The sequence below is a fragment of the Equus quagga genome, chromosome 11 (assembly GCF_021613505.1).
Source record: "Equus quagga isolate Etosha38 chromosome 11, UCLA_HA_Equagga_1.0, whole genome shotgun sequence".
NCBI lineage: Eukaryota > Metazoa > Chordata > Mammalia > Perissodactyla > Equidae > Equus > Equus quagga.
The window spans coordinates 110829030-110856271 of record NC_060277.1 but is presented as its reverse complement, the minus strand read 5'-3'; the positions used below and the strand labels follow the sequence as shown (position 1 = coordinate 110856271).

General features: G+C 59.1%; 1 protein-coding gene across 4 annotated transcripts; it reads left to right on the top strand.

The window, feature by feature from the left end:
- The first annotated feature begins 2007 nt into the window (after positions 1 to 2007).
- RHBDF2 (rhomboid 5 homolog 2) lies at positions 2008 to 27242 on the top strand. Of its 4 annotated transcripts, none has more exons than XM_046676495.1 (19): positions 2008 to 2311; positions 14215 to 14415; positions 17309 to 17474; positions 18241 to 18368; positions 19080 to 19275; positions 19369 to 19572; positions 20578 to 20706; positions 21060 to 21178; positions 21349 to 21543; positions 22611 to 22722; positions 22938 to 23012; positions 23186 to 23347; positions 23748 to 23857; positions 24012 to 24075; positions 24171 to 24265; positions 24531 to 24606; positions 24772 to 24872; positions 25058 to 25211; positions 25899 to 27242. In XM_046676495.1, exons 3-19 carry the CDS (start codon positions 17331 to 17333, stop codon positions 26316 to 26318), a joined length of 2484 nt encoding a protein of 827 aa, XP_046532451.1. In that variant the 5' UTR covers positions 2008 to 2311; positions 14215 to 14415; positions 17309 to 17330; the 3' UTR covers positions 26319 to 27242. The 4 variants fall into 4 exon arrangements, with proteins under 4 accessions (XP_046532451.1, XP_046532455.1, XP_046532452.1 ...); XM_046676496.1 differs by lacking the exon at positions 2008 to 2311 and adding an exon at positions 2330 to 2724; XM_046676497.1 differs by lacking the exon at positions 2008 to 2311 and adding an exon at positions 12366 to 12901.

Sequence of the window (27242 nt, the reverse complement as noted above, 5' to 3'; positions counted from 1 at the left end):
TCTCATCCCTACGACGGGGAATGACCCAGAATGGCTGCCCTTCTCCTTCCTGTTATCGTGCCTTGAGCACTTCCAGTCCCCTCGAGAGTGAGGCTCTTTGCAGGAGGCCCTGGTCTCCTTCCTCTCTGCGCCCTGCAGCACCCCGGGATAGGAGGGAGCATGATAAATGGCCCCTGCATGTGCTACTGAGGAGCAATGCTCCTGCTTTGGCCCACCTCTATGTCCCAGGGGGAAGAGGCCTTTCTCCAGATAATCCCTAGCAATCGGGAGCCCCTCCCCCCTTTCCATTTCTTAACCTCCCACTCCATCCAGGACAGTGACAAACACCACGCACGGGGTGGGGGCTCAGGAGCTCCAAGAAGGGCCAGGGTCTTGACCCAGCATGAGACCAACACTACTGCCTGATTCTGGTCCCCCCGGGTCCAGACCCCTCTCCCCTCCAACCAGGCCTGAGTCTCTCCTCAAACTTGCTCCTCCAGGCGGTCCAGGCCTTTGAGAGGGGAAAGGATCAGGTGACAAGAGCCAGCGAGGGCTGAGAAAGGGGCATGGTTTTGTTCATCTAGTCCGAAGGGGCCGGCTAGGCCAGGTCCTCGGGCTCCCGAGGAGGGAGAAGAGTCCACTTGGGCAGCCAGACCTGGACCGGGAGGGCAGAAGGACAGAGTGGCCTGGGCGCCAGCAAGCGTCAGCCTGCGCCCCGCACCCACCTAGAGGGATGGAGGGAAGGAGGGATGGAGTTGGGCCGGTCCTGTCGATGCCTCTGGGAGGAGGGAGGTTCAGGAATTTTGGCCCTAGCCCGCAGGGCAGATGTGTAAGGGTCCCTGCACCGAGGTGCCTGGAGACCAGGAGAGACTGATGCCCGCCCCCACCCCCAGGGAGCAAGCAGCAGGGCTAGGGAAGGAGCTGAGGTCGGGGAGATCAATCAAAGCTGAGCTCCTCTGGGCCAAGGGAGAGTAGAGATTGCCTCAAAGCTGATGAGACATTGGGGTCCTCGTGTGCTGATAATAACAATAACAGCTGCTAGCAGTTTAGAGCGTGTGCGCCATGTCCGGCCAAGGGGCTTCTTACAAGAGGCAGGGTCTGTTTTTGCCCCCATTTTACAGAGGAGGAAGCCAAGGCCCAGTGAGGTTGAAGGGTTTGTCCAAGGGGGCACAGGTGGTAAGTGGTAGGGCAAGGATCTGAACTCAGGTGGTCCGGCTCCAGAGCCCCCACCACCTGAAAACAACCGGATTAGCTTGCATTTCACTGCGTCCCCACCATCAATCACCTGAGAAGGCCAGACAGGCCTTACTGCTTTGCAAATTAAGACCAGGCTCCAAGGGGCTAAGGCCTGGGCGGAGGCCGCCCTCTCCCTGAGCCTGACTGCAGTCGAATCTTCAGATGCTGAGCGCTTTCCTCTGCACCGGCTGCAGGCGGCTGTGTGTGAGCCAAGGTTCTGCACCATCAGGAAAGCTCTGTGTCGTCGGACCAGAGGCAACATGGGTTTTTACTGTGTCTGCTGTAAAGGAGACTCTTATGACTCCTCCAGACACCCCCGCCGCCCACTCAGGCACACACCGCTGGCGTCTCCCAGTGGCAAACACCCCTCACGCTTTTGTCCTCGATGCCAGCTCTGGGCTCAGTGCCGGGGGCGGGTGGGGGCGGAGGAAGTTGAGCAAGACCCGGCCTCAGCCTCGGAGGGAGCCTTCGCCCCAGAAGGATGCGGAGGAGGACGCGCTCCCTGTGATGGAGAGCAAAGTGGTAGCGGCCGAGATCAGAGAAAGCTTCCTGGAGGCAGCAGCAGCAGCAGCACTTGGAGTAGCTGATGCTCCAAATGTGTTTCTAGGAAAGGATGAGGGCTGAAAGGGAACAAGGCCATTGGGCCTGAGGATGAGGGCGCGGGAGGGAGGGGAATGGGAGGCGGCTGTTATTGGAGTGTTTTTTCCTGGGAGGTGACGTGATGATGGCAGTTCAGACCTGGATTATGTGCTTTGTCCGGGGAGGAGAGAGGAAGCCGCGAGGGAGAGGCCGGTGCCCGGAAGAGACCAGCTCCGGCGGAAAACAGGGCTCTGCACAGGCTGGGACCCCCACGGGGCGGAGCGCGCACCGGCGGGCACGAGCCCCGGGAGCCGCCGGGGGGACGCCCCGCCCCGAGGCCGGCCGGCCCCGCCCCCAGGCCCGCCTGGTCCCTCCCCGGCCGGACCGGCCCCGCCCCGCCGCCCGCGCGCAGGTAGGGAAGAGGCGGAGCGCCGGGGCCCCGCCCCCAGGAGCCACCGCCCAGCCGCTGGCCGGCGCCGCTCGCAGCTGCGTCCGGGGGACGTGGGCCCGCAGGGAGGTGAGCGCCGGGCGACGGGCGGGGCCGGGTCGCGGCGGCCGGGCTGTGGCGCCGGAGGGGTCCGCAGGGTCGCGCCCGAGCTGGCCCTGGGGCGGCGGTGCGCGGCCCGCGAGGGTGCCCGCCCAGCGGAGCGCTCGGGCCCCACGTGGGCCGAGCAGGAGGCAAGAGGCCGGGGCTGGACTGGGACAGGGCCGCAGAACCGGGTCTGCTGGCCCCTGGGGCTGAGCTTGGACTGGACGCCTAGCGGGTCCCCGGGCCACGGGTCTCCAGATGTAAGGGCACGACGATTGGGCAGAAGTTTAAAGCCCCGGGAGGAAGAGAGGGGACCGCCCCGGGGCAGCACCGCGCAGTCCCGCCTTCGTCCCAGAAGCGCCTGGAATTCAGACCCTCCCCTCCACTCCTCTTTCTCCCGGGTGAGCAGCACCCAAGTTTGTGCGTTCAGCCTCGCCGAGGTGGAAACAGGTGCGGGAGGGTGAGCTCACACAGCCGGGCTGGACCGGAGCTCGCAAATTGGACCCGGCAGTCCTGACCCCGGATTGAGAGGCTTGGGCAGGTTGCCCGCTCTGTTCCTCCAGGGCATTGGGTTAGGTTAGAGAGGGATTGTCCCTGGGGTACACCCCCATCGTAGGGCAGAGCGGCAGCCCAGGTCTCAGCCCCTGCCTAAGTGGGTGAGAGACTAAGGGAGAAGGCTATAGGATCGGAGCTCCGCAGGGAGCAGGTCTGGAGAGGGGAAGGCTTGAGGGATTGACTCCACACTGGCTGTTTCCCAGATGGCTAGGTGTAGGACCCCCGTGTGTGTGACGTTTGCTGGTAAAATAATGAGCCCAGCATCTGTGTTAAGTTTCTTTCGCTCTCTGTGGGTAGGGCTGAGGGAGGAGTGGAAAGTGAAGCTTGTTTGAGAGCAGTGGCTCTCAACCAGGGGAGTGATTCGTGTGCCAGGGGATATTTGGCAATATCTGGAGACATTTTGGTTGTCCCAGCTCAGGGGAAGGGGAGTGAGTGTTGCTGCTGTTGGCCTCTAGTGGGTAGAGACCAGGGATGCTGCTATGCATAAGACAGTCCCACGAAAAGAATTATCCAGTGCTGTGCTGAAGTTAAGTACAGACACAGCACCTGGGCCATGAAGTTACTTCTCATTGACTTTTCCTCTCTGCCTCAGTTTCCCCTGGGGTTAGAGGAGGAAGTTGGAATAAACCTAAATGACATAAGAGGTAAGGAGGTGTGAGGGCAGTTACTCCCCCAGCAAGAGGCCTGCTTCTTCACTGCTCAAAACATGAACCCTGCAGGAAGCAGGAATGGGTACCGTGGGGCAGGGGCTGAGACAGAGGGACTGGGAACAGGGGCCCTCTCACAGCTGAGTCCTGGAGTACTTCACCCCCAGGGCAGCCTCCCACAGAGGCTCAAATATCCCCCTGGGATGAGGAAGGAGGGAGCTCGCTTCTCATAGATTTTCCCAAAACTGGATTGCTTGGGTGGCCATGGATGCCTGGTGCTATGTGACCTGCTGGAATTTTCCCTTCTTTTTTTTTTCCCCAAAGATTGGCCCTGAGCTAACATCTGTTGCCAATCTTTTTTTTTCCCCTCTTCTCCCCAAAGCCCCCCAGTACATAGTTGCGTATTCTAGCTGTAGGTCCTTCTGGCTTTATTATGTGGGACGCTGCCTCAGCATGGCTTGACGAGCGGTGCCATGTCCATGCCCAGGATCCGAACTGGCGAAACCCTGGGCTGCCGAAACAGAGTGCGTGAACTTAACCACTCGGCCACGGGACCAGCCCCTGGAATTTTCCCTTCTAAACTCACACCTAACTCTTCCAGTTATTAACACCGGGAAAATAACATCCAAAAAATAACAGGGCTCCTAATTCCTCGTAACTCCCCGATCTTCTTCCCTCCTGCAGTAAAAAGTTCCACTGTGGCTGTGGGGACGTTGGGTTAGATGAGAGGCCCAGGGTGGGCCCAGATGCTGGGAGGGCAAGGCACCTGCTGCTCATAGTATTGGCTGAGCAACAGTGAGAGATGGAGGACGTCAGAGCCACAGGCCAGGGGGACCCCCACTAGGGATGACTGAATTGTTTGAAATGGGCTCAAGGAATGTACCCCCAGTTTTCAGGGAATGTTGTTGGGGGCTGTCACAGAGGGCAGGAGGTGATGAAGCAGCCGTCCATGCCCAGGAGCCCAGGCCACCCCTCTGCCCTCCCTTCGCATTTCCTGGTGGTAGCCATTGCCCTGTTCACTTCTGGACCCTGGCCTCCCAGCCTGGGAACCCAGGTGGGACCAGAGGGCAGATGGTGGTTTCTGGTTTCTTTTGTGTGTGTTTTTTTTGTCTTTTAGCTTTTATTTATTTTTTTTGAGGAAGATTAGCCCTGAACTAACATCTGCCAATCCTCCTCTTTTTGCTGAGGAAGACTGGCCCTGAGCTAACATCCGTGCCCATCTTCCTGTACTTTATACATGGGACGCCTACCACAGTATGGCTCTTGCCAAGTGGTGCCATGTCCACACCTGGGATCTGAACCGGTGAACCCCGGGTCCCTGAAGCAGAATGTGCGCACTTAACTGCTGTGCCACCGGGCCGGTCCCTGGGCTTTTACCTTTTAAAGGCTAGAGTGAGACTCCCACCTTTTCAGTTGAACAAAAAGCCATAATAGTGGCCCTATCTGTCTGGTGTCTCTCAAGGCACAATGCCGCACTCAGATGTGCACAGAGCTGTTCAGGAAGTCAGTGGGGAGCCCAGGATTGATCCTGGGCTGTCCACTCTCAGGCCCAGCCTGCCGGGAAACAGACCACCAGGTGACTCCTAGCCGGGTCACTCATTTCTGAGCTGCAGCTGTGCCTGGTGTAACACGCACACTGCCCGGGGGGGCCTTCTGTTCCTCTAAGAAGGGGAATGAATCTCACTACAAATGCCTTGCGGAGGCTGGGGTCTGGGTCAGTGGTGGTGTTTTTACTGCAACCAGAGCTCTGGACGCTACTGTGGCCTCTTCAAAGGGTTCTTGTCAACTGGCAGTGTAAACTACCCAGACGAGACACCAGTTAGAGCAGGAAGAAGTCCAGGGGTGTGTGTTGGTGCCTGTGTGTGCCTGTTCACATCCAAGTGACTTGGATGAGCCGCCTGGCGCTTCCCTTTGGGTCAGGATGAGCGGTGGCGGGATCGGGGTGGCCCGGCCCCCTCCTGCCCCATGGTGCAGCATCAGGGGAGATGTGCTCTGCAGACTGCCTCTCCTCTCTGCATGGCCCCTTGGGTCTCTGTGTTCCCCACTTTGGAGCAGCCCTCAGTGTTGCCCTGGCACTGGTGGGGCTTTCCAGAGTGAGCTCACGCATCTGCTCCCAGTTTCCTATCCAGCTGAGCCAGGCTGGGGGAGGAGTGGCAGGGACATCAGCGCCCCGAGAGCAGGCTGACCTTGCGCGTGGCGGCCAGGGCAGGGAGGCTGCCAGGCAAGGGCAACTCTCAGGACAAAGGCCAGGAGGAGCTGCCCCACCTGCCTGTCACTGGGGAAGACGAAGACTTTTTACCAGACTGCCCATAAAGTTACCGTTGCCTTCCTGTGAGAATTAGACCAGCACAGAGGAAGATGCATCTTCTCATCTTCAGGGAATTGCAGAGAGCTGCCATGTCCACATTCCCTCATTCAGTGAATTTATCCAGGGACCAGACACTTGCAGTTCAAAAGCTGCCGGAAGGCACATTCTGAGCCCCTCTAGGAAAGTGGGTGGAGCTAAGCAGGCTGTGCTGCCCAGGTGTGCCGGACGCTGTCCTGGAGGGCGGGGGAAGCGGTGGGAGGGCGTGATTCCCAGCTTGGGGAGCCAAGACACAAGGTCCAGAAGCCAGTGGGCACAGTGGTCTATGAGAGTATGGTCAGTAGGATGGGGGTCACCTAAATAGTCCCTGCCTCAGTTTCTCCAGCTGTACAGTGGGGTAACAGTCGTCTTCCTGGGGGGTTGCTGTGAGGATTCCAGTGGTGATCTGTGTAAAACCTCCCAGCCACACTAGGAGCATGGTGCTCACGGTATTGTGACTGCTTCTGTTAGGAATGTCTGTGGCACAGGCTCCTGGTGACAACAGAGGTCCTGCCTCTCGGCTGTTGGGGGAGACTAGATAAGAACGTGCTGCAGAGCCGTTGTCATTATTCTGTAGAGGGGCCGGGTCTGAGTCGGGGAACCTCAGTGCCATGGAGGCCAAGGGAACTGAGAGTGGGTTTCAATCTGGGATGGAGAATCAAGCTGTGAAGTGCTGGCTCCCGCCCAGGGGTTCCCCCCTGCCAGCATGTGTGTCATGATAGTGGGGGGTATCCTGGAGGCAGTGACCCTCAGCTCTGCTTCCTCTGGCTGGGTCTCTTGGAGCTGGGAGCAGGGTAAGCTTGGTTTTCCCCTCTGCCTCCTGCATGTGGCCCTGGAGCCTGTGCCAAGAGCATCCTCAAGTGGTCCTGCCCCTGACCCCTGGCAAGAAGCACCTTTTCCCTCCAGCTGGCTCTCCCTAGGTCATGCCTCCAGTGTGACCCAGAAGACCCGAGAGAGAAGGTGGGGGATCTGCTGTGGCATCGGGCAGGAACAGGGCTTGCAATTGAAGGCCTGGCCTGAGCCCTGCTGTTAGCTTCTGGCCTTATCAGTCGATGATGATGATGAGATAAGGACGGGGATGAGAGAATGTTTGTGAAAGCCCTTTCCTAAGCCGAGAAGTGCTACCCAAGTGTTGGATGACGTCATTTCTGCTTGGGGGGCTGCAGGGGCTCATGAGTCCAAGGCCTGTGCTCCCGGAACTTGTCCCCAGCACCAGGAATACTCAGAGTTGCCACCCCAGACCTATTATTTTGCCACTTTGCCTCACCAGTTCTAGAGTGGTAGGAGGCTGCAGAATGTGGGCATCACATTCTAACTATGGGACCTGGGACAGGTGACTGAACCTCTCTGAGCCTGTTTCTCTACCTGACAAATAGAGACCTGTCACCTGTGGGGCTCTCAGCTAGAGACCGAGTGACCGAAGGTGGGGGAGGTCAGCCAGGAATAAAAGAAGCTACCAATTACTGGCCACTGTGCCAGGCATTGTATATTCCTGATCTTATGTCATCTCTGCTGAGGCCCTGTTGGGGAGGCCATCACCCCATTTCACAGCATAGGAAACTGAGGCTCAGAAGTGGTAATTGCCCAAAGTCTCCCAGCAGGCAGGTGGCCAAGCCAAGGTTTGAGCCCTGTCTCTGACCTGCAGCCCTCATCCCTCAACAAGAGAACCCGTGCTGCCCCAAAGCGAGGTGGGGTGGGGCTGGGGGGTGATGAGTAGGTAGCTTTGCAAGTCCCCCTGGACTGAGTGGCCTGGATGGACCTGTATCCAAGTGCCCTGAAGCTCTAGCTGGGCCGGAGCCAGCCTCTTCCTGGGAAGCAGCAAGCCGCAGGGCAGGGTTCTGGGAAATTGGGCTTATTAGCTCTTTAATGACTGTTTACAAGCTGAAAAGTGTTTGCCTGGCGTGTTCCCTCCCTGCTGAGGGACCAGCGGGGCCTCCAGAAGTGAGAGGCGCCGGGCACCCTGTCCTGAGTGTGTTGACATGAAGGATCCAGGGCTGCCCAGGGCTGACTTCTGGCCGAGTGACTCTGGGCAGGGTGCTCACTTGTAAAATACAGTAAGGCTTTGTCCCTCAGCAGGGCATGCTCCTGGGGTGAGCTCTAGCTAATGGTGACAAAGCCACCTAGATTGCAGACCCCTGGGAGACTATTTAAGATCTTATGCATAAACAAACTGAGGCTCAGAGATATTACGTGGCTTGCCCAAGATCACAGAGTGGTTAGAGCTAGACCTAAGACCCTGTCTGCCCCAGTTGGACTGTGTTTTCACTGTCTGGAGCCAGGCCATGAGGAGGTGGGTGGAAATTGGGTGGACTCCACCCTTAGAAGCAGAAGACAGAGCCCTGCTCTGTGTACCAAGGGTGGTCATGTCTGGAAACTGCCTGGTCCCGCCTTGGTATCACGGTGTCCCCAGCAGGAGTGAGATGGGCCTCTGCTCCCCAACCCATGCCACACCCCGTCCTTCCCCCAAACTCTGAGCAAGCGCTAGGCCTCTGCCAGTTCCCAGGACCAGTGAAAACCCAACTCCCAGGACCCCGACATCCCGAGAGAGGCAAATCTTCATGAGCATTTGGAGCAAAGCCGGGGTCACACCAAGCCTGGGTCACTGTAGTGCCCAGTGGCACAAACTCCCTCTCCAGGAACCCTCCTGTGCCCGGGTGTCTGGCTCAGAAAGGACCAGGGCCTTCTGGGCCCTCAGGTGCCACTTCCGACTCCTCTCCTTCATCATGCTCAGGGAGCAGCAAAACTGGGACAGAATAGGCCACCTTCCCAAAAGAGGCTGGACCGCTGGGCAGAGCGTCCTGGGACCCCGCCACTGTACTCCCTCCCCTCTGTTGCCTCCAAGCTGCAGTCGCCCCTAGGCTCTGGGAGCTGCTGCTGCTGCTTACCTGGGCCATGGAAGGGCACTGTCCCAGGCCTTCATCCAGGGCACCTGTATCCCTGCTCAGCTGCTGTCCCCTTGTCTGCTTCCACTCTCTGGAGTCCAGAGAGTCCCAGAGGGGCCTCTGGGAGGGCACCAGGGTGGACAGGGCCCAACAGTGTATCCATTTGGGGACACCTGGGAGCACTCCCACTTTCTATGGTGCCTGCCCTGTATGTTGCCAGCAGCTGCTGCATCTTAGGATGTGGGGACATGGGGCTCGGGTACTCCCAGCTCAGCCATCTTCCTGGACTCTGGGGCCCCCACAGAGCATGGGCATTCCCACCTTTGCCGGCACCACTGGCATGTGGTCCTGAGAAAGCCTGATGTGTGGTGCAGAGGGGCTTTGGGGTCTGCACTGCCCCAAGAACGTGGCAGCCCCCCTCCCTGCCCCAATGCGCTCATGCTCACACCCTGCTCTTGGTGGCGCCCTGGAACCCAGCGCCCGCTTCCCGTGTCTGTGGTCTGCCATGTCATCCAAGCCACTCTAACTGGGTCAAGAACTTGGGGTCTGATGGGGAAAAGCCAGTGGGTCACCAAGCCCCTGAACATGCCCCTCCAGTTTTTTATCTTCTGAACTGAGCTTGAGCAAAGCCTTTAAAGGTGGGGAAGAATTAGGGGGCTCTCTGGGTCAGGGCCAGCTGTGAGCTCGACCTCTCCCTGGGGGAGAGGCGCAAACCCACAGCTGGTTTTGTTTTCCTCTCCATTCAGGGCAGCCGGTTGAGTTTGTTTCTGGGGTTGAGTTTGTTTCTGCCGACTTGCACCTCTGGGGAAGTGGGTGCTTGCCAGGAGGGAAGGAGAGGCGGAAGGGGAAGGCAAGGAGGGGAGAGGGGGAGGAGGGGAGCCCCTGTTTGGCTTCTGGAGACAGACAGCCCCTCTCCTCCTTTCCCTTCTCTAACCGATGATTGAGTTTGCAGCCTCCAACTGGGACACTTTGCTTCCTTCCCGTTTTGTCTCTCCAGTTTTATCTTCCCAAATCGTGTCTCCAGACCCTGAGCCAGCCTTCTTTGCACTTTCCTGCCCTTCGCTCCTGTCCCCACTCCCTCTTGCCAGGGCAGGGAGGTGTAAGGGGTGAGTCACTGGCCATGCAGGCAGCTTGGGGACAAGTGTGGGGAGACCGGGTTAGATGAAGCCCTTACATAAGCTGCTCCTTCCAGGCCTCGTGGGGGCTGGAGCAAGTCCCTGAGGTCAGCAGAACAGGGCTTTGGCTGGGGATTGCGCAGTGGGTGCCGGCCAGCTTCCCCTCTGCAGCTTTCTAAAAACCACTCCGTGCGGAGTTTCGGTTTCTGTGGCAGGGAAGCAGGGGAGCGATGCCGCCTCCTCGCCCGCCCAAGGCCTCACCCTGTCATCCTGTGATTCAGCAGGGGACAGACAGGTTCTCAGCAGCCCTGGGCTGCCTCCCTTCCCTCCCAACTGCCCACTCGCCTGCCCGCAGCTACGAGCCCGGGCAGCTGGAAGTCACTTCTGGGCCAGGTGGTGGTTTCTGTGCTTCGGTGGTTCAGGAGACCTGAGCCCCTCCCTGCGGGAGGCCCCCTGAACGTGCCAGTCACATCTCATGGTTAACAATGGTCTGACTCTTTCCTCTCTGGAGGGGCTGCTTATCCCTTGTCCAAGGGCCCCTCCCTCCCTTCTCTCTGACCCCGCCCCCCGCCCCCTGTTTCTGACCACAGGCATCTGAGCCCTGGTGTCAGTCACCTGCCTGCTCCCGTCTGGGGCTGCACCTGCTGCCTGCTCCCTGCCCTGGCTCATGAAGCCCTCAGGGCCTGGGGGTTATGGAGAATCCATTCACCATTAGCAAGAACGAGGGAGCCTTCAGAAAGCTGCTAGTGTGCCTTGGTGGCGGTAGGGGACTAGAGCCAGACTCCTCGAGACAGGTGGACCTGCACCTGGGGGCAGGTTAGAAGGGGACAGTGGGCCCATGCAGGCTGGGGAGTTGGCGCCCCTCCAGCACCCTGCCTGGCCATGCACTCTAGTGCTCTATCGGGGGACCTCCCTGGGGGAGGCCTCGCTTACCCTGGCTGTGTCCGTTGGGACAGGGCTTAGCTGGCGGTGCCCAGCCCCACCCTTTGTGGGCAAACCGGATTCTCCGGCGGCACTGTCTGCTTTCTGAGTCTGCATTTCTGTCATATGTGCCTGATCCTGGCTGCTGCTCGCTGGATTATGCTACTGGGGATGGGGGTACTGGCCTTCAGGTGGGGTGAGGTACAGAGATCTCAACCCATGGGTGCCCTGGGATGATCGGACTCTGCAGTGCACTTTTGCTTTTGATCTGCCCCACACTATGCTGGACCCTACCCTCAACTTCCTCCCTCTACCCAGGCCCCTCTAGGGTCTCCTACTTACTCTGGGGCTGGGGCTGAAGGCCCTTTTCTGGGGAAGGTGCCATGGAGGCCAGGATCTAGCTTGAACAGATGGCAGTGGCCCGGCCGGGTGAGGCAGGCCCTCAAACCTCCTGCCCCCCACCACCCCCTCCAGGGGCTAGGCACTGCGGCAAGCCTGGGGGTCTTAGAGGGAGCAGCGGATGTGACTGTGGGTCAGGAGGAAGGCTGGTCCCAGGATGTCACAACTTCCTCTGCAGTGAGCCAGCACATCTGCATGTCTGGCTTGTGGGAGATAAGTGTTGGGTGGCATGCTCCTGAAGCTACAGCACTTTCTCTGCCTGATCTCTGCCATCCAGGCTCCTCCACGCCCTGGACTTGGGTTATGCAGGTGTCCAGAGTGGGCCTGATAGCCGCCACACCTGCCAACCCCACCCCCACCTGCCAACCCCACTCCCACCAAGCCCCAAGGAAGAGGCTGGGCTTCTGGCCCACCCGACCACCCACCGTTTCTGCACAAGTTGAGGGCACACAGTCTCAGGAGCAGGCTCTCGCCTCCACGGTGGAGGCAGGGGAATGGTATTTTTATACCAAATGTGTGGGCTTCAAGGGTGTCAGAGCTGGGCCGTCACCTTATCTGGCTCCCTCGCTTCACAGAGAAGGAAACTGAGGCTGGGGTGTCTAGCTGTACAGGCCAGGATGCTTGGCAATGTCCTATGAAGACAGTTAAGATGGCTCTTCTGGATACCCTGCTCCTCCTCAGGAAAATGCGCCCCCCCCCCCCAGCCCTGCCCCAGCTCTCTAGGGCCAGGCCACTTCTCTTTGGGACCCCCAGGATTGTCCCGGGGCTGGTCTTATCTCTCCAGTCCTTTGACCTAGGGTTGTGTCTGCCTTTCTTCCTGTCAGGAGATTTGCCCAGATGCCACCAGCACGGTGGGTCCTGGGCCGGGGGTCCCAGCCAGGGGTGCTGTGGCCTTGGGATGGGAGGGCTGGCTGGGAACTCTGGGCTGTGCTGGGGGGGAGCAAGAGGCCCACTGGGGACTCATCCTCGGACAGCATCCTCCATCCTCAGCCCTGCAGTGGTCACAGAGCCGGGGCAGGGCAGGCAGCACTCAGCGGAGCCTTCCAAAGGGGGCTGCTTCCTGGCCTGGATGCCGGACTGGGGGAGACAGTTTCTGTCCAGGGTCCGTGTGGACTGACCATCTGTAGCCATGCGTGTACTCAGCTTCTCGCCTGCCTCCCATGCGGTTAGTCATTGGTGGGGCTGTGTTCCAGACCCTGTGCTGCCCAGGGTCAGGTGGGGGACACCTACACTATCACAGGCAAATCTGCAGGATACTATAGGAAGGCAGGTGAGAAAGTGATTGATTCTGTCTGGTGGTGACCAGGCAGGCTTCCTGGAGGAGGTGACATTTTACCTTCCTTAAAGCAACCAGCAGGCGTTGGCCAGGCAGATAAGGTGGAGCCTGGTGTTCCAGCTGCTGGGCCTCAGATGAGAGGAGGAGGGAGCTACAGGGGATGTAGTGTGTCTGGTGAGGTATGGGGGCAGGTTCTGGAGGGCACTGGATACTGACTTGGGAGAGTTGTGATCAGCTCTGACTTCCAGAACTACCTGCTTGGTGACCTTATCCAAGCTCAGGCCTGGCAGCCCCACCCTCACTCCTAGCCTTCCTCCGCTGCCTGCCACCCTCCCCCACTGGTGCCCATATCCCAGGACAATGCCCGCCCGACACCCTGTCACTGCACCCCGGTCCCAAAGGAGGCCAAGCTGGAGAACTTTCCGTGCAGGGGCCCCAGGTGAGGCTGTTGTCTTGGAGCTGTCTCCATCATGGGCACAGAGTGGCATCTGAGGAGCCAGCTGGCCCAGCGCCAAGACCTGTCCGCCCTTGATCTCTGAGGGGACTTGTCATCCCCAGCTAGTCTGCCCTGGGTGTGGGGTCAGGACTACCAGCACTTTCCATAGGGGAGTCTGTTGGTCAGGCCTTAAAGAAGCAGGAAATGTCCTGGGACCCCAGGTCTGCCTTGGATCCCTCTCTGGTGCCTCCTCCACACCCAGAGTTCCTCTCACCTGTAGTTGGAGAACTTCGGCAAGGGGAGCAAAAGGGGCGCTGCCGTAAGGAATCAGAGGGGGGCCCAGACCCGCCCCCAGCCTCTGGTTCACCCCAGGGCAGCCCCTCGGGCACCTCTGGGCACCACAGGCATCTGAGGAACACAGTTTGCAAGCCACTGGGATGCTCACCAAGGTTCCCTGCGGGCTCGATTCTCCACCCTATCTCCTGATGGGGGGCCGTCCAATTCCCCAGCTTTGGGGTGCTGCCTGTTTCCCAAGGAGACCTCAGGCCCAGAAGCCAGAGCGACTTGAGTCCCAGCTGTTCCCCTTCCTGGCTGGGTGAGCTTGGGCAGGTTACTTAATCCCTCTGAGCTTCCATTTCCCACCCTGTGGGAAGGGGAAGCGATGAGAACGTCTGCCTCGAAGCGGGTCTTGCGGACGGAGTGGGATAACTCGTGTGAAGGCCGAGCAAGGCCAGGCGCACGGAGGACTTGGCCCTATCCCGCCCCCGGCAGCCCTCGGGGTTCTGCTCCAGGAGGGGTCCACCAGCTCAGGACTCAGAACAGAGAGGAATGGTGCCGAGCTGTTGCTTTTCACTGCTTGCTGTGATGTCCTGTGGATTTCGCCTCAGTAATCATTAAAGAACCCAACAAAAAAAGAACAACAAAATACTTCCAAAGCCTTTGAACGCTGCCTTAAATATCCAGGTTACTCTAATTGAACTCTTAATCAGAAGAGAGCCAACAATTCCTGGGTTTTTTAAGTTAAATGTTTCTGGTAAGCTTATGTTGAAACAGAAAGAAAAAGTGGGGACCATCTTGATTTTGGGTTCCCAGCCCAGAGTGGTGGTTTTTAGGTGAATGCCCTGAGGGTGGGGCCCCTGGCTGCCTGGCTCTCAAAGCCCCCAGCTCACCCCACAGGGGTCCCTTGCTCCAGGTGAGGAGGGGGACACATGGCCCTTAATCCCTCGTCCAGAAGGCTGTTACAGATGACGAGACTGAGGTCAGGAAGACACCACGGTCCTGATTTTCCCCTTGAGCCTGCCCTTCCTTCCTTATAGGCTGTGAGCACCAAGGGAGCTGCCTGCTTGACCTGGAGCCATCTGTCCATCTTTCCATCTGTCTCTGCATCCATTGTCCTCTCTGCAGAGGCGAGGCTTGACCCCAGAGCATCTGTACAGAGTGAGGCAAGGACTAGAACATGCTCTAAAGACCTCTGCAACCAGACCCAGGAAGCCTCAAGCTGAGCCCAAACTCTGAAGGTAGGAAGTGGGTAGTAGGCAGCCTGGACCCAAGATGTCAGTCGTTTGCTTGTTTATTTGTTTTTCAACAAATATGTGCTGATGCTACCTGTGAGCCAGCTCTCTTCTGGCAGTGGAGATGCAGCAGTGAATCAGGCGGAAAGAGGGCAGAGAGGGAGGTGATTAGGGTGAAGTGAGGGAGAGGCATGGGGCGAGGGGCACGGGTTGCTTCAGGAAGTCAGGGAAGGCTCCTTGGAGGAGGTGGCTCTCGAGCTGGGACCAGAGTGACAAGAAGGAACCACCTGCTCCACTGTGTGATGATCTGATCTGGAGACTCAGTGACCAATATGAGCAGTGACTCAACATTTATGGAACAACAGCTTTATTGAGATATAATTCACATAACCATAGAATCCATCTACTTAAAAGTGTACAATTCAGTGGTATTTGGTCCGTTCACAGGTATGTGTAACCATCACCACAGTCAACTTTCGAACATTTTCATCCCCTCAGAATGAAACCCACGCCCTTTAGCTGTTCCCTCCCCCTTCACCCCAGTGTTCCTTCCCCAGCCCTAAGCAACCACTGGTCTTCTTCTGTCTGTAGAGTTGCGTATTCTGGACTTACATATGTAAGGACTCCCGTAGGATGTGGTCTTTTGTATCTGGCTTCTTTCACTTGGCATAGCATTCTCAAGGTTCATCCACGTGGCAGCGTGTGACAGTGCGTCTCTTCTGTTTGTGGCTGAGTAATATTCCATTGTGTGGCTATAGCACATTTCCTTTATCCATTTGCCTATTGATGGGCATCTGGGTTGTCTCCACCTTTTGGCTCTGATGAACATGGTGCTGTGAATGTTCCTGAACAAGTTTGTGCGGACACATTGCCTCTGTCACATGTTCACTCATTTGATGCTCAGGACGCCACTCCGAGGAGGAAGTTATTCCCCTGTCCTAGGTGAGGACTTGGGTGGCCCGTGGTCAAGTGCAGGCCCGTGTGCAGGTCAGGCCGAGGCCGCCTAGCTCCATTCTGCACTTTTGACCACAGCCCCCAGCACCTCCCAGCAGAGGTTAGTGGGTGTAAGGCAGGAGGGGCCCAGAGTGGCTGAGTGGGCAGTGGGGGCAACGAGGCGATGAAGCCACGTGCGGCCCAGAGGCCCCAGTGAGAAGTCTGCACTTTATTTTAAGTGAGAACAGGAAACCTTGGGACACTGTTGACCAGGGAGGGACATCGTGTGATTCTGCTGCTGTGTGGAGAATGGTCATGGGGCTGGGGGCTCGAGGGCCAGCAGGTAGAGGAGTCAGGATACTGCTGTGATCCTACCGGTGAGACAAGATGGTGGCTCTGCTGGGGGCCGGGTGAAAGGGGAGGATAGGGACAGACTGGGAGCGAAGGTGGTGCTGCTCTGCCCAGCCGTCCCAGAGCTGGGCCCCATGTGCCCTTGGCTGGAAGGCTCCATGTGAGCCTCCCTGTTGGTGCACACCCAGGGTCATCACCCGCCTCGGATGTGGGCGTGGAGTCCGTGGCCTCCTTTGAGGAGGAGGAGAAACCAACACTGCCCCGGCAGCCTTGGGAAGTGAGGAGAGGAAGTAGCTAAGGCATCTAGCAAGAAAAAGGTCACGGGGGCAGGCGCCAGCGATGAAATGAAGAGAGCAGAACAAGCAGAGAGTGTTAATTCTGGGGGTCAAAGGGGAAGTGGGGGGTGGCGGCCTGAGCAAGAGTGGAAAAGCCCTCGATTTATGCAAATGATAGGTGGGGTCAATTGCCACCTCCTCTTGGCAGGGCCATTTGGCAAGATCCATTGAGATTCCAGTTGCACCTACTCTTCAACTCAGCAACTCCCCTTCTGGAGCTTTGTCTGATGCTAATACTGGGACCAACACATATGGTATAGGTGAGGGTGTCCCTTAACACTGGACACTAGTCTAAGATGCCAGAAACATCCTAGACAACTGTCCGTCTGGAGTCAAGTAAATCTGGGTACATTCCACTCAGTCAAGTCTTTGCAGTCAGGAAAGATAAGGTAGATTTCTCTGTATGTGTTGGCAGGGAGAGATGTCCGTGCTATAGAAGAAAAGGTGTGAGTGTGTGTAAGATTGTAAGTACGAGTGTCCTTTTCCAGGTGCAGAGAGGCACCTGGAAGGATATGCACACTGAACTCTTCCCTGGAGGGGTGACAGGCGGGCCACCCGTTCACTTTCTGCTTTATAGTCTTCTGAGTCTTTTGTTTTTTCAATGAGCATATATCACTTTTATGATTAAGATACCATATTTTTCCTCTGTGAAAAGCAAAAAGTACCAGACAGGTGGTAGTTTCAGTTACCCTTGAAAAAGGAACCAGGCAGCCACATGGGACAGGGACTGGCACGGTGCTTTCTCATCTGTCTGGGAATTGGGCTGAGCCACCACTTTCTCGCCTACAGTCCAGGGACTCCTCCAAGAACTGCCTGCTCCTTGCACAGACGTGGGCCCCTTATTTGTGTCTGGGTGCACCCCAAGCTCTGCCTCAGGGACAGCGGCAGGGCTGTTTGTCTCTCTGGTCCCCTAGCCTGCTGGGGGCAGGTTGACGAGGTGGCATCCCCACATCCTTGGCCCTCATGCTCCTTTCTGGGTGTGGCCCTTGCCTGAAGCAGAGAGACCAGAAATGCAACCAGGTTTTCCACCTGGTTGGGGACCTCCCAGACCCCTACTGTCCTAGAATGCAAATGAGGGACAGAAATAGATCTCTCAGTGCCTCACTCAGCCCACATTCAGTCTCTGCTACGTGGTTCAGTGTCCAGGATTAGGTTTGAACCAACTTTTGGCAGGTTGTTTTCAGTCTGGGCTGCCTGCCCTCGCACCAGGGTCCCCGCGTCCCCTCGGGTCCTGCTACCTCTCGACACACTCATGCCTCCTCTCCCTGTCTCCATTCCAGCCCCGCTGCCCCCCTGCCCACCATGGCATCTGCTGACAAGAATGGCGAGAGCATCTCCTCTGTGTCTAGCAGCCGCCTGCAGAGCCGGAAGCCGCCCAACCTGTCCATCACCATCCCACCGCCTGAGACCCCGACCCCTAGCGAGCAGACCAGCATGCTGCCCCAGGTAAGGGGCGGCCTGGGGGCTTGCTGCCCTGCCACAGGTGACAGCTGTGCCCACACGACGCCTTTCAGACGGTTCCACTTCCCAGAGGAGGCACAGCTGCCTGGGTAGCCCCTGACTTAGGCCTGTGCCCCTTCTTCCTGGCCCCGAACGTCTCAGAGACTGGGCCCTGAACTCGGGAGCTCTGTCTCATGGCGGTCCAGGGAGAACAGGAAATGCTTTCCTTGAGAAAAGCTTGCTAGTCCCACCTGGGAACTGGTTGTTTCCATTGCCCCCCAGGCCCAGGCCCTTTGGTGGGTGTGGGCGGTCTGTGATGTGGGTGAGCGGGCACAGCACATCTTCAGCATCAGCAGGCTGACCTTGCAGTGCCTGCTTCCTGTGGGAGAATAGAAATGAATCAAAGTTTCCGACAGTCCGGACCATCGCTCCATAAAGAGCTCATTGAAACCGGGCTTGAAGCAGCGTGGGCTTCCCGCTCAGCCCGGGCACAAAAGGGAGCTGTGCTGGGGCCACCCGCTCACTCCAACATACACAAATGGGCGAGAGCGTCACGGCGTGACGAGGGAGCACAAGATAGGGAGTTAGGGACATGCGTGCTAGGGTTCGCTGAAAATCATTAGAAAATGGTGACTTTACGTTCAGAATGAAAGCAGCTTGGGGTGTCGATCGGGGTTGACGTCTGTTCTCTGGGGGTTTTCATGTTGGGAGCCAAACCCAGGATCTGGGCTCTGTGAAGTCACAGCCTGTCCTGCCTCCCACCTCCCCACAGAGGCCCAGGAATCCTGCCTACTTGAAGAGTGTCAGCCTCCAGGAGCCACGAGGACGATGGCAGGAGGGCAGCTCGGAGAAGCGCCCTGGCTTCCGCCGCCAGGCCTCCCTGTCCCAGAGCATCCGCAAGTGAGCATCCTGCCCGGCCACCCCCCAGGGCCCTGTAGATTCTTGGCACATGGGCATTTGCTGGGCCTGGCTCTGAGTCCCATTTCTAAAAGGAGAAGGGAGGCATAATGAGCAGCATCTCCCTGCAGGGGTGGAACGTGAGAATCGAATACCATGTTACAGGTGGGAAACTGAGGCCCAAAGGGGATATTTGCCTTGTAGAAAGTCATAGTGTGGAGGCTGAAGGAGTTCCAGGAGCTGGGGGGTGGACCACTGCCCCTCAGAGTGGCTCCAGGAGGCCTTCCCAGCCCAGCTCCTCATGCTCTGGACTTTAATCCGCCCCTGCTCATCTGGTCACTGGGTACTGAACCAGGGTGCTCACGGGGAAGCTGATCTGCCCCTCTCACTGCACCCACACATGCCCTGTCCCCTCCCTGCATGCACACGGGCACTGTCACCTCTCACATCCATTCCCCTGCACACACCTGCGCTGTCACCTTATGTCACCTCTCTTGCATGCACACGTGCCCTGTCACCTCCCCTGCACACATCTGCACCATCACCTCTCATGTTACCTCTCACATCACTTCCCCTGCATGCACAGGAGCACTGTCACCTCTCACCTCACCTCCCCTGCAGACACACAACCGCACAGTGCGTGTGCCCTGTCACGCTCTCACCATAGCTGCATCAGCGTCCACACACCTGTTTGCTCTCTGTCTGCTCCCGCAGGGGCACGGCCCAGTGGTTTGGGGTCAGCGGCGACTGGGAGGTGAAGCGGCAGCACTGGCAACGCCGGAGCCTGCACCACTGCAGCGTGCGCTACGGCCGCCTCAAGGCCTCGTGCCAGAGGGACCTGGAGCTCCCCAGCCAGGAGGTGCCTTCCTTCCAGGGCACTGAGTCTCCAAAACCCTGCAAGATGCCCAAGGTGAGCTCCATCGGGGGTTGAGGGGGTGCAGGCAACTTCGCCCCGGGGCCCGACCAGCTCTGCTCAGCTCCTCCCTCCCCGGCTCTCTTTCAGATTGTGGATCCACTGGCCCGAGGACGGGCATTCCGCCACCCAGACGAGGTGGACCGGCCCCATGCCCCACACCCACCATTAACCCCTGGGGTCCTGTCCCTCACCTCCTTCACCAGCGTTCGCTCTGGCTATTCCCACCTGCCCCGCCGCAAGAGGATGTCTGTGGCCCACATGAGCTTTCAAGCTGCTGCCGCCTTCCTCAAGGTGAGCATGCCTTCCCCACCTCTGCCCAGCTTCCCTTCCTCCTCTCTCTCCCCTCATCCCTGCCTCCCTCCTCCCTCCCTCTCCTCAAAGCATCCCCAGGAGTTCACTCAGGTGTCTCCCTCTGTGCCAAGGGTAGTGGATGCACCGGGACCCCTGGGCAGAGAGAGGGGCCCAGCAGCCAGGCCTACTTCCTTGTAGTCCCAATTCTCCCTGGTTTGGGAAGCTGGTTTCTACACCGTCTCATAAGCTGGGAATGTAGGACATGAAATGTGGTCACCACTCATTCACCTGTGTTCACCAAGCCCCTATTACGTGCTGGGCACGGGGGCTGCAGAGTGAAACGGGCCAGTGTCACTGCCTTGGAAGAGCCCCCAGCCCAGGTGAGGGCACATGTCACCATTCAGTGTGAGAAGTGTTGGGGGGCCCACCCAGAGGAGGTACTGCCCCATCTCGCCTCTGGAAAGGGGCTGGTGCCAGGGAAGGCCTTTGAGCTGACTCAGAAAAATCAGGAAAGTTCTCCAGGAAAGGAAGGAAGGAAACAGCCTATACAGAGCCCTGGAGGTAGGAAGGGGGCATGGCACTTTGGGGGAGCAGCAGGTGGTTTGATGTGGCTTTAGTGAGGTGTGGTCCCAAGAGGAGTAGCAGGAGGTGGAGTCAGAAAGGTGGGCAGGGTCGTGGTGTGCTGTGCCGAGAAGCTGGCCCTGGGGAGAGATGGCCCGAGCCTCGGTTGTAAGGGTGCAGGGTGAGTGATGGGGTGTCAGCTGCCAAGCCAGAGGCCAGGAGGTCACCAGGGAGAAGATAGCAAACCATGGAGAGAGGGATGCGTTCAGGGCTAGGGAGAAGAGGGTGCCCTGTGCCTGGCCTTCTCCCTCAGACGCTCCATGCTCTGGGCGGGCTCCCACCTCCCAAGACGCTGCCCCCAGGATGGGCTTGATGATTCCTTTGGTGTTGAGGGGTGGGGGTGCTGGAGCCGGGCCTGATGCTCGTGCCTCTGCCCTGTCACAGGGGCGCTCGGTGCTAGATGCCACGGGACAACGGTGCCGGGTGGTCAAATGCAGCTTTGCTTACCCCAGCTCCCTGGAGGAGGATGTGGTCGATGGGGCAGACACGTTTGACTCTTCGTTTTTTAGTAAGGCAAGCATGGGGTATGGGCCCTTGGGGTTGGGGAGACTGGCTGGACTGGGAGCTAGGAGAGATGACCAGGCCTCGATCATGCTCTGACAGAGCCCCTGAGAAAGCCAAAGACCCATTGGCGGGGTGGGAAGTGCCACCTCGTGGAGCGCCTGGGACCCCATCTTTCTGTTGGGCAGAGCAAGGACCTGTGGGTGGGGCTGGGTGCCAACAGACACGTGGCTTCCACTTCCCTCCCAAAGAGCCTGTCCGTCCAGCCTTGTCCTGCCTTTGAATTGAGCTGTTGGGAGCAGTATTTGGGACAGTGACTCCTCACACTGGCTGTTTTTTTGTCCCCCAATCCACCCCCACCCCAGGAAGAAATGAGCTCCATGCCCGATGATGTGTTTGAGTCTCCCCCACTCTCTGCCAGCTACTTCCGGGCGATCCCACGCTCAGCCTCCCCGCTCTCCCCTGATGGGTTGCAGATCCCTCTGTGAGTTCTGGGTGGTCCCTCCTCTAGGTGGAGGGAGGCAGCACAGTGGGGCAAGGGCTCCCTGGAGCCCAGTGACCCGCCTGGGGGCTTCCCCAGACTGCAGGTCCCTCCCAAGCCCCATTCTGGGATGTGCGGAGGTGGCACAGTCTGAGAGCCCCCATCCCCACCAGGAAGGAGCACGGTCCAGCCCCGGGCCCCGCGGCCAGGCGCGGCAAGCGCATCGCCTCCAAGGTGAAGCACTTTGCCTTCGACCGGAAGAAGCGGCACTACGGCCTGGGCGTGGTGGGCAACTGGCTGAACCGCAGCTACCGTCGCAGCATCAGCAGCACCGTGCAGCGGCAGCTGGAGAGCTTCGACAGCCACCGGTGAGCGGGCGGGCGTGGCGGCCAGTGCTGCCCGCCCCCTACCCCGTGAGAGTGGGGTGTTGGCACCACTCTCGCGAACCCCTTGGGTAGGTGGAGAGGAGAGGGGCTGGGAGCCTCCATGCTCCCCTGGGCCTTCCTGAAGCGCCCCTTCTTCACTCAGCAAGCGTTTGGTGAGCACCTGCTGTGGGTCAGGAGAGCAGGGACGGGTCCTCAGGGTCCCCTTTGAGCAAGAACATCACCTGGGAAGGGTCCTTGGGTACTTGCTGCCTCCTCTCCACCCTCCCCACTTTCTTGGCCTGCATCCTCAGCCAGGCTCCCAGACAGCAGTCAGTCAGCAAGCATTTCTTGAGTGCCACCATACAGGCCCTGGAACAGAGCTCCAACGGCATGGAGCGGGGGCGGGGGGGGGGGGCAGGGGACAGTTAGAAGCTGTGACTGTGAATGAGGGGACTAGGAGAGGACATGCACAAAGACCTCAGGGGTAGCTGGAGGATTGAGGAGGGGCAGTATGATGCATATGCATCATATGATGCACACTTGGCAGCAACCTGATAGACATTGGACCCCAAATTACATAAAAGTACTAACAGGTGTGGTGGATGTCCAGGAGAAAGAGAACAGAGTGGAAGTGACCAGCTGGTGGGGCGGGATATAGTCAGGATGATGAACAACAGTTGGCTGGGTGAAGAGAGACGGGAAGAGTATCCCAGGCAGCGTAAACATCATGTACAAAGGCACTGAGGCTGCAGGGAGCAGGGTGTGTTCCAGGAACTGCAAGAGAAGAGGAAAGAGGCCGGGGAGGTGGGGAGGCACAGCAAGGCCTTGCAGCCAGCAGGAGGGGGCAGTGTCAGACTTTGTCCCAAGGGCAGTAGGAAGCTGTCGAAGGTATTTAAGCTGGAAAAGAGACGTGTAGTGGTGCATTTCAAAAGTCACCGTGGTGAAAGATGAGTTGGCAGGAAGTAGAAATGGAGGGTAGAGAGCTGGTGAGGGCAGGGAGTGGCTGGGCTCAGCAGGGTGGAGGGTCAGGAGGGGAGCTTGGCTCTGCTGACCTGAGGCCTCTGCTGCAGGCCCTACTTCACCTACTGGCTGACTTTTGTCCACATCATCATCACGCTGCTGGTGATTTGCACGTATGGCATCGCGCCCGTGGGTTTTGCCCAGCACGTCACCACTCAGCTGGTGAGTCGGCTACGGAAGTGAGGCTCCACCATGAGGGTCCCAGCCCCCTGAGGGACTTCAGCATCCTGGGCCCCTGAATCCCTCCCATTGCAACCACCTGGCCCAAGCAGGAGGGTGCTCTGGACTCCTTGTGGCTTTGCCCCTTGACCCCTTCCTGGGGACCCTACCCTGGGCCGGGGAAACCCCTGACCCCCTTCCTTCCACCTCTGCACCAGGTGCTCAGGAACAAAGGTGTGTATGAGAGCGTGAAGTACATCCAGCAGGAGAACTTCTGGATCGGCCCCAGCTCGGTGAGGGGCCCAGGCGGGGACAGCATCTCAGCAGGGAGCCCATGGGCCCCGTCGCCCCCAGCTGGGCAGGGAGGGGGTTAGCCCCCCTCATCAGGGGACCCTCAGGGGAGACTCAACAGAGCCACCAGGTCTCATTCCCGGCTTCCTCCTTCTCTCCCCCCCCACCCCCCTAGATTGACTTGATCCACCTGGGAGCCAAGTTCTCGCCCTGCATCCGGAAGGACAGGCAGATTGAGCAGCTGGTGCTGCGGGAGCGAGATCTGGAGCGGGACTCAGGCTGCTGCGTCCAGAATGACCACTCAGGCTGCATCCAGACCCAGCGGAAGGACTGCTCGGTGGGGCCAGGGGCCGTTCACCCTGGGCCCTGTAACCCCTGCCAGCCCTCCTCTGGTCCCCTGCAGCATCTCTGCTTGCCCTGGCCTGGGGGAGGGGCCCTTCAAGGGCAGTGACCACATTCCCTCTTCCTTCTCCTGCCCTCCCCAGCCCCACAGCCCTCCCTGGCCCCACATGCCTCCCCAGCCCCACATACCCCTATACGCAGCCCAGCACAGGGAAGGTGTCAACCTCCCCAGCCCCGGAAAAGTGAAAGCTAGGTCTCAGGAACGTGGGAGTGCGGGTCTAGCAGATGGGCCTGAGCCCTGGGACGTGGGAAGAGCCCTTGTCTTGGAGGGTCCCCCGCCCACTGCAGTGGGGGTGGCCTTGTCCTGGCATGACTGGCCTGCCTCCATCCTCTAGGAGACTTTGGCTACTTTTGTCAAGTGGCAGGACGATACAGGGCCCCCCATGGACAAGTCTGATCTGGGCCAGAAGCGGACGTCAGGGGCTGTGTGCCACCAGGACCCCAGGTACAGTCCAAGGGCAGCCTGTGGCTGGGCTGTCCGAGAAGGTGGGGTGGAGTATCCTGTTGTCTGTGGTGCCCACAGGGATGCTGGCGGGTTGGTGTGGTAGGCTAGGGGTTCCACAGCCCCTCATTTTGCCCCCTTTGACCTCTGCCTCCAGAACCTGTGAGGAGCCGGCCTCCAGCGGTGCCCACATCTGGCCCGATGATATCACCAAGTGGCCAGTGAGTGTCTGGGGCAGAGAGTGGTCTGGGGAGGGTGGAGAGGGGGCGCCTGCCACCGCACAGGCCCACCCTGCTATTGGTGCCCCATCTGGCAGATCTGCACGGAGCAGTCCAGGAGTAACCGCACAGGCTTCCTGCACATAGACTGCCAGATCAGAGGCCGCCCCTGCTGCATCGGCACCAAGGGCAGGTGAGCTGGCCCAGGCACCCTGCCCAGAGCTTCCTGTGTTCCTCCTCCACCACACACACCCTGGCTGATGTCCTCTCCCCCCACTCTGGGGGCCACCCGCGGTTTGAGCAGGACGAAGGGGGGCTTGCCCTAGAGCCAGAGTCTCTGCAGAGGGGCACCCCCTTCCTGCCAGTGAGTCCTCCTGTGGCTAGGCACTGGGCTCTGGGCGAGGTGGGCAGGGGTACCCAGGGCCCTGATGTGCCCCCTTGCCTCTCCATCCCCCCAGCTGTGAGATCACCACTCGGGAATACTGTGAGTTCATGCACGGCTATTTCCACGAAGAGGCTACGCTCTGCTCCCAGGTGAGGAGGGGCCTGTGGTGCCCTGGGCGTAAGAAGCCAGGTGTGCGGCCTACTGGAGCTGGGCCTCATGCTTTCCCTCCTGCGGCCGGTATCTGGCTCCGCCCCCACAGCGGGCCTCTAGCCAAGCCAGGTCCCGGGCACTGACCACACCGTGCTTGCCTCCAGGTGCACTGCTTGGATGAGGTGTGTGGGCTGCTGCCCTTCCTCAACCCTGAGGTCCCAGATCAGTTCTACAGGCTCTGGCTGTCTCTGTTCCTCCATGCTGGGTAAGAGGCTCCTCGCTCCATGCGCCCCAGATCCCTGTAGTGGCTGCTCACCTGGACCCCCCAGAAGAGGCCCCTGGGCTAGAGCACAGCTGGCACAACCTCCCAGACCCATTGCTCCTGAAGTGCTGGCTGGTGACTGTGGGCAGATGTGGGAAGGCTGATGCCTGGTGTGTCCCCCACCTCAGCGTGGTGCACTGCCTTGTGTCTGTGGTCTTCCAAATGACCATCCTGCGGGACCTGGAGAAGCTGGCCGGCTGGCACCGCATTGCCATCATCTTCATCCTCAGCGGCATCACTGGCAATCTCGCCAGTGCCATCTTCCTCCCGTACCGGGCAGAGGTAGGGACTCGGAGGATGGGGCAGGGAGGGCCAGCTCTACTGCTCTCCACCCCTCCCACCTGGGGTCTGCCAGAGCGACACACGGCCCCTCCCATGCTGGGCTCGATAGCAGATGGACAGCTAAGCTGGGAGCTTATTGGCCGATCCTTTAATCCCCGGGCACGAGGAGCAGCGATGCCCCTGAGTCATGCTAAGACATCACCTCCAGAAAGACCTTGCCGGACCCTGTTTTTCACTCTGTTCCTCTTCTCTGCCTCATTTCTCTTCACAACCATGACCACTGCCTGCCCCCACGTCACATATCCATAGGTTGAGCCTATGAAATTGCCATGTGACCATTGTTGACCCACAGAAACGGCAGTTTTTTGATCAGCTTAACACTGTTGGCTTGTTCAGTGCCTGTCCCCACTGTATGCACCCTGGAGAGTCTTGTTTGTCATACTTATTGCACCAGGGACACAGTAGGGGCTCAGTGTTTGCTGAAAGGATGGGTGGAACAAGCCCGCTTTGGTCTGGCAGCTCTAGCTGACCCCTGGCCCCTCAGCTTTGGGGCCCCCACCCCTGGGAGGGGCTCCCAGATGGGATGACCCAGGTCCTGGTGCTCCAGCCAGCTGTACCCAGGGCTCCCTACAAAGGCTTCCAACCTGATACCTGGACATCACGCATGTCCCCCCCCGCCCACCCCAGGTGGGCCCAGCCGGCTCGCAGTTCGGCCTCCTCGCCTGCCTCTTCGTGGAGCTCTTCCAGAGCTGGCAGCTGCTGGAGCGGCCCTGGAAGGCCTTCCTGAACCTGTCGGCCATCGTGCTCTTCCTGTTCATCTGCGGCCTCCTGCCCTGGATCGACAACATTGCCCACATCTTCGGCTTCCTCAGCGGCCTGCTGCTTGCCTTCGCCTTTCTGCCCTACATCACCTTCGGCACCAGCGACAAGTACCGCAAGCGCGCCCTCATCCTGGTGTCGCTGCTGGTCTTTGCTGGCCTCTTCGCCTCACTCGTCATCTGGCTGTATGTCTACCCCATCAACTGGCCCTGGATCGAGTACCTCACCTGCTTCCCCTTCACCAGCCGCTTCTGTGAGAAGTACGAGCTGGACCAGGTGCTGCATTGACCGCCTGCCCGGCAGGGCCGGGCCGCGGCTGCTGCCCACAGAGTGCCACTGACACAGGGACTGTGCCTGGGACGGGCTGCTGTCTGCAGAGCACCCCACCCCACACTCTCGAGACCCACCGCTGGGGGCCCAGGTGCTCCCTGACTCCATGGGAGACAGTCACGCAGGCGGGTTCCCTGGGGGAGTGAGGACCCTTCCTCAGGTCTGTGTGTCCGTGGCCCAGGCTGGGGGACACTCCGAGCACATGCTTCTCTGCAGCTCGGGGCCCAGGCCCTGACTTCCTGCCCTTTCCCCTGGCTCCCCTGCAGTTGGGACCACCTCCTGGGAGTGGGCATCTTTCTTCTCAGGGTCCTCAGGCTGCTGGCAGTCTCCCACCTCAGCTTCCACTGGTGCCTTCCCCTTCACCACGACTGAGCCCTTCCAGGGACCCCACCAGGTTCCCAGCCTGCCTCACCATGGCCCCCTTCCTGTTTCTCCTCCTCTCTCTGCCCTACGAGCCCTACATTCATCGGTAGCTAGTGAGCCTGCCTGTAAGGCTCCCAGACTGGACATTGTGGGAGAGGCTTTGGCCTGGTCTGGGGCAGTGAAGGAGCAGGGAGACACAGGGAGACCAGGAAGCCAGGAGCCTTCCCTTCTCTCTAGCGGGGGCTCTGCCTCTCGAGCTCCTCCCGGCCCTCACTTCATGTCAGTGTTCGGCCTCACGGGGCTGGTTCTGATGGCAGCCAGCCCCGCCACCCTCTGCCTCACTCCTGCCTGGACACCCTGAGGACCCACTCCCAGGGGCTGCCCAAGGCTCAATCAGACCCTTTTTTTTTTTTTTTTTTTTTTACCAGTTTATATTATGATCCTAATTTTTAAAGTAACGCTAACTTTGTATGGATGATGTCTCAAATGTATTAAATGATATTCTTTATGGAAGTATTG

Bases quoted from the DNA above. Each gene is read 5' to 3' on its own strand.
- RHBDF2 (XM_046676495.1), top strand. From the start codon at position 17,331: ATGGCATCTGCTGACAAGAATGGCGAGAGCATCTCCTCTGTGTCTAGC. The intron at 21,179-21,348 runs GTGAGTTCTGGG...CATCCCCACCAG, and splicing joins GATGGGTTGCAGATCCCTCT to GAAGGAGCACGGTCCAGCCC. The intron at 25,212-25,898 runs GTAGGGACTCGG...CGCCCACCCCAG, and splicing joins TCCTCCCGTACCGGGCAGAG to GTGGGCCCAGCCGGCTCGCA.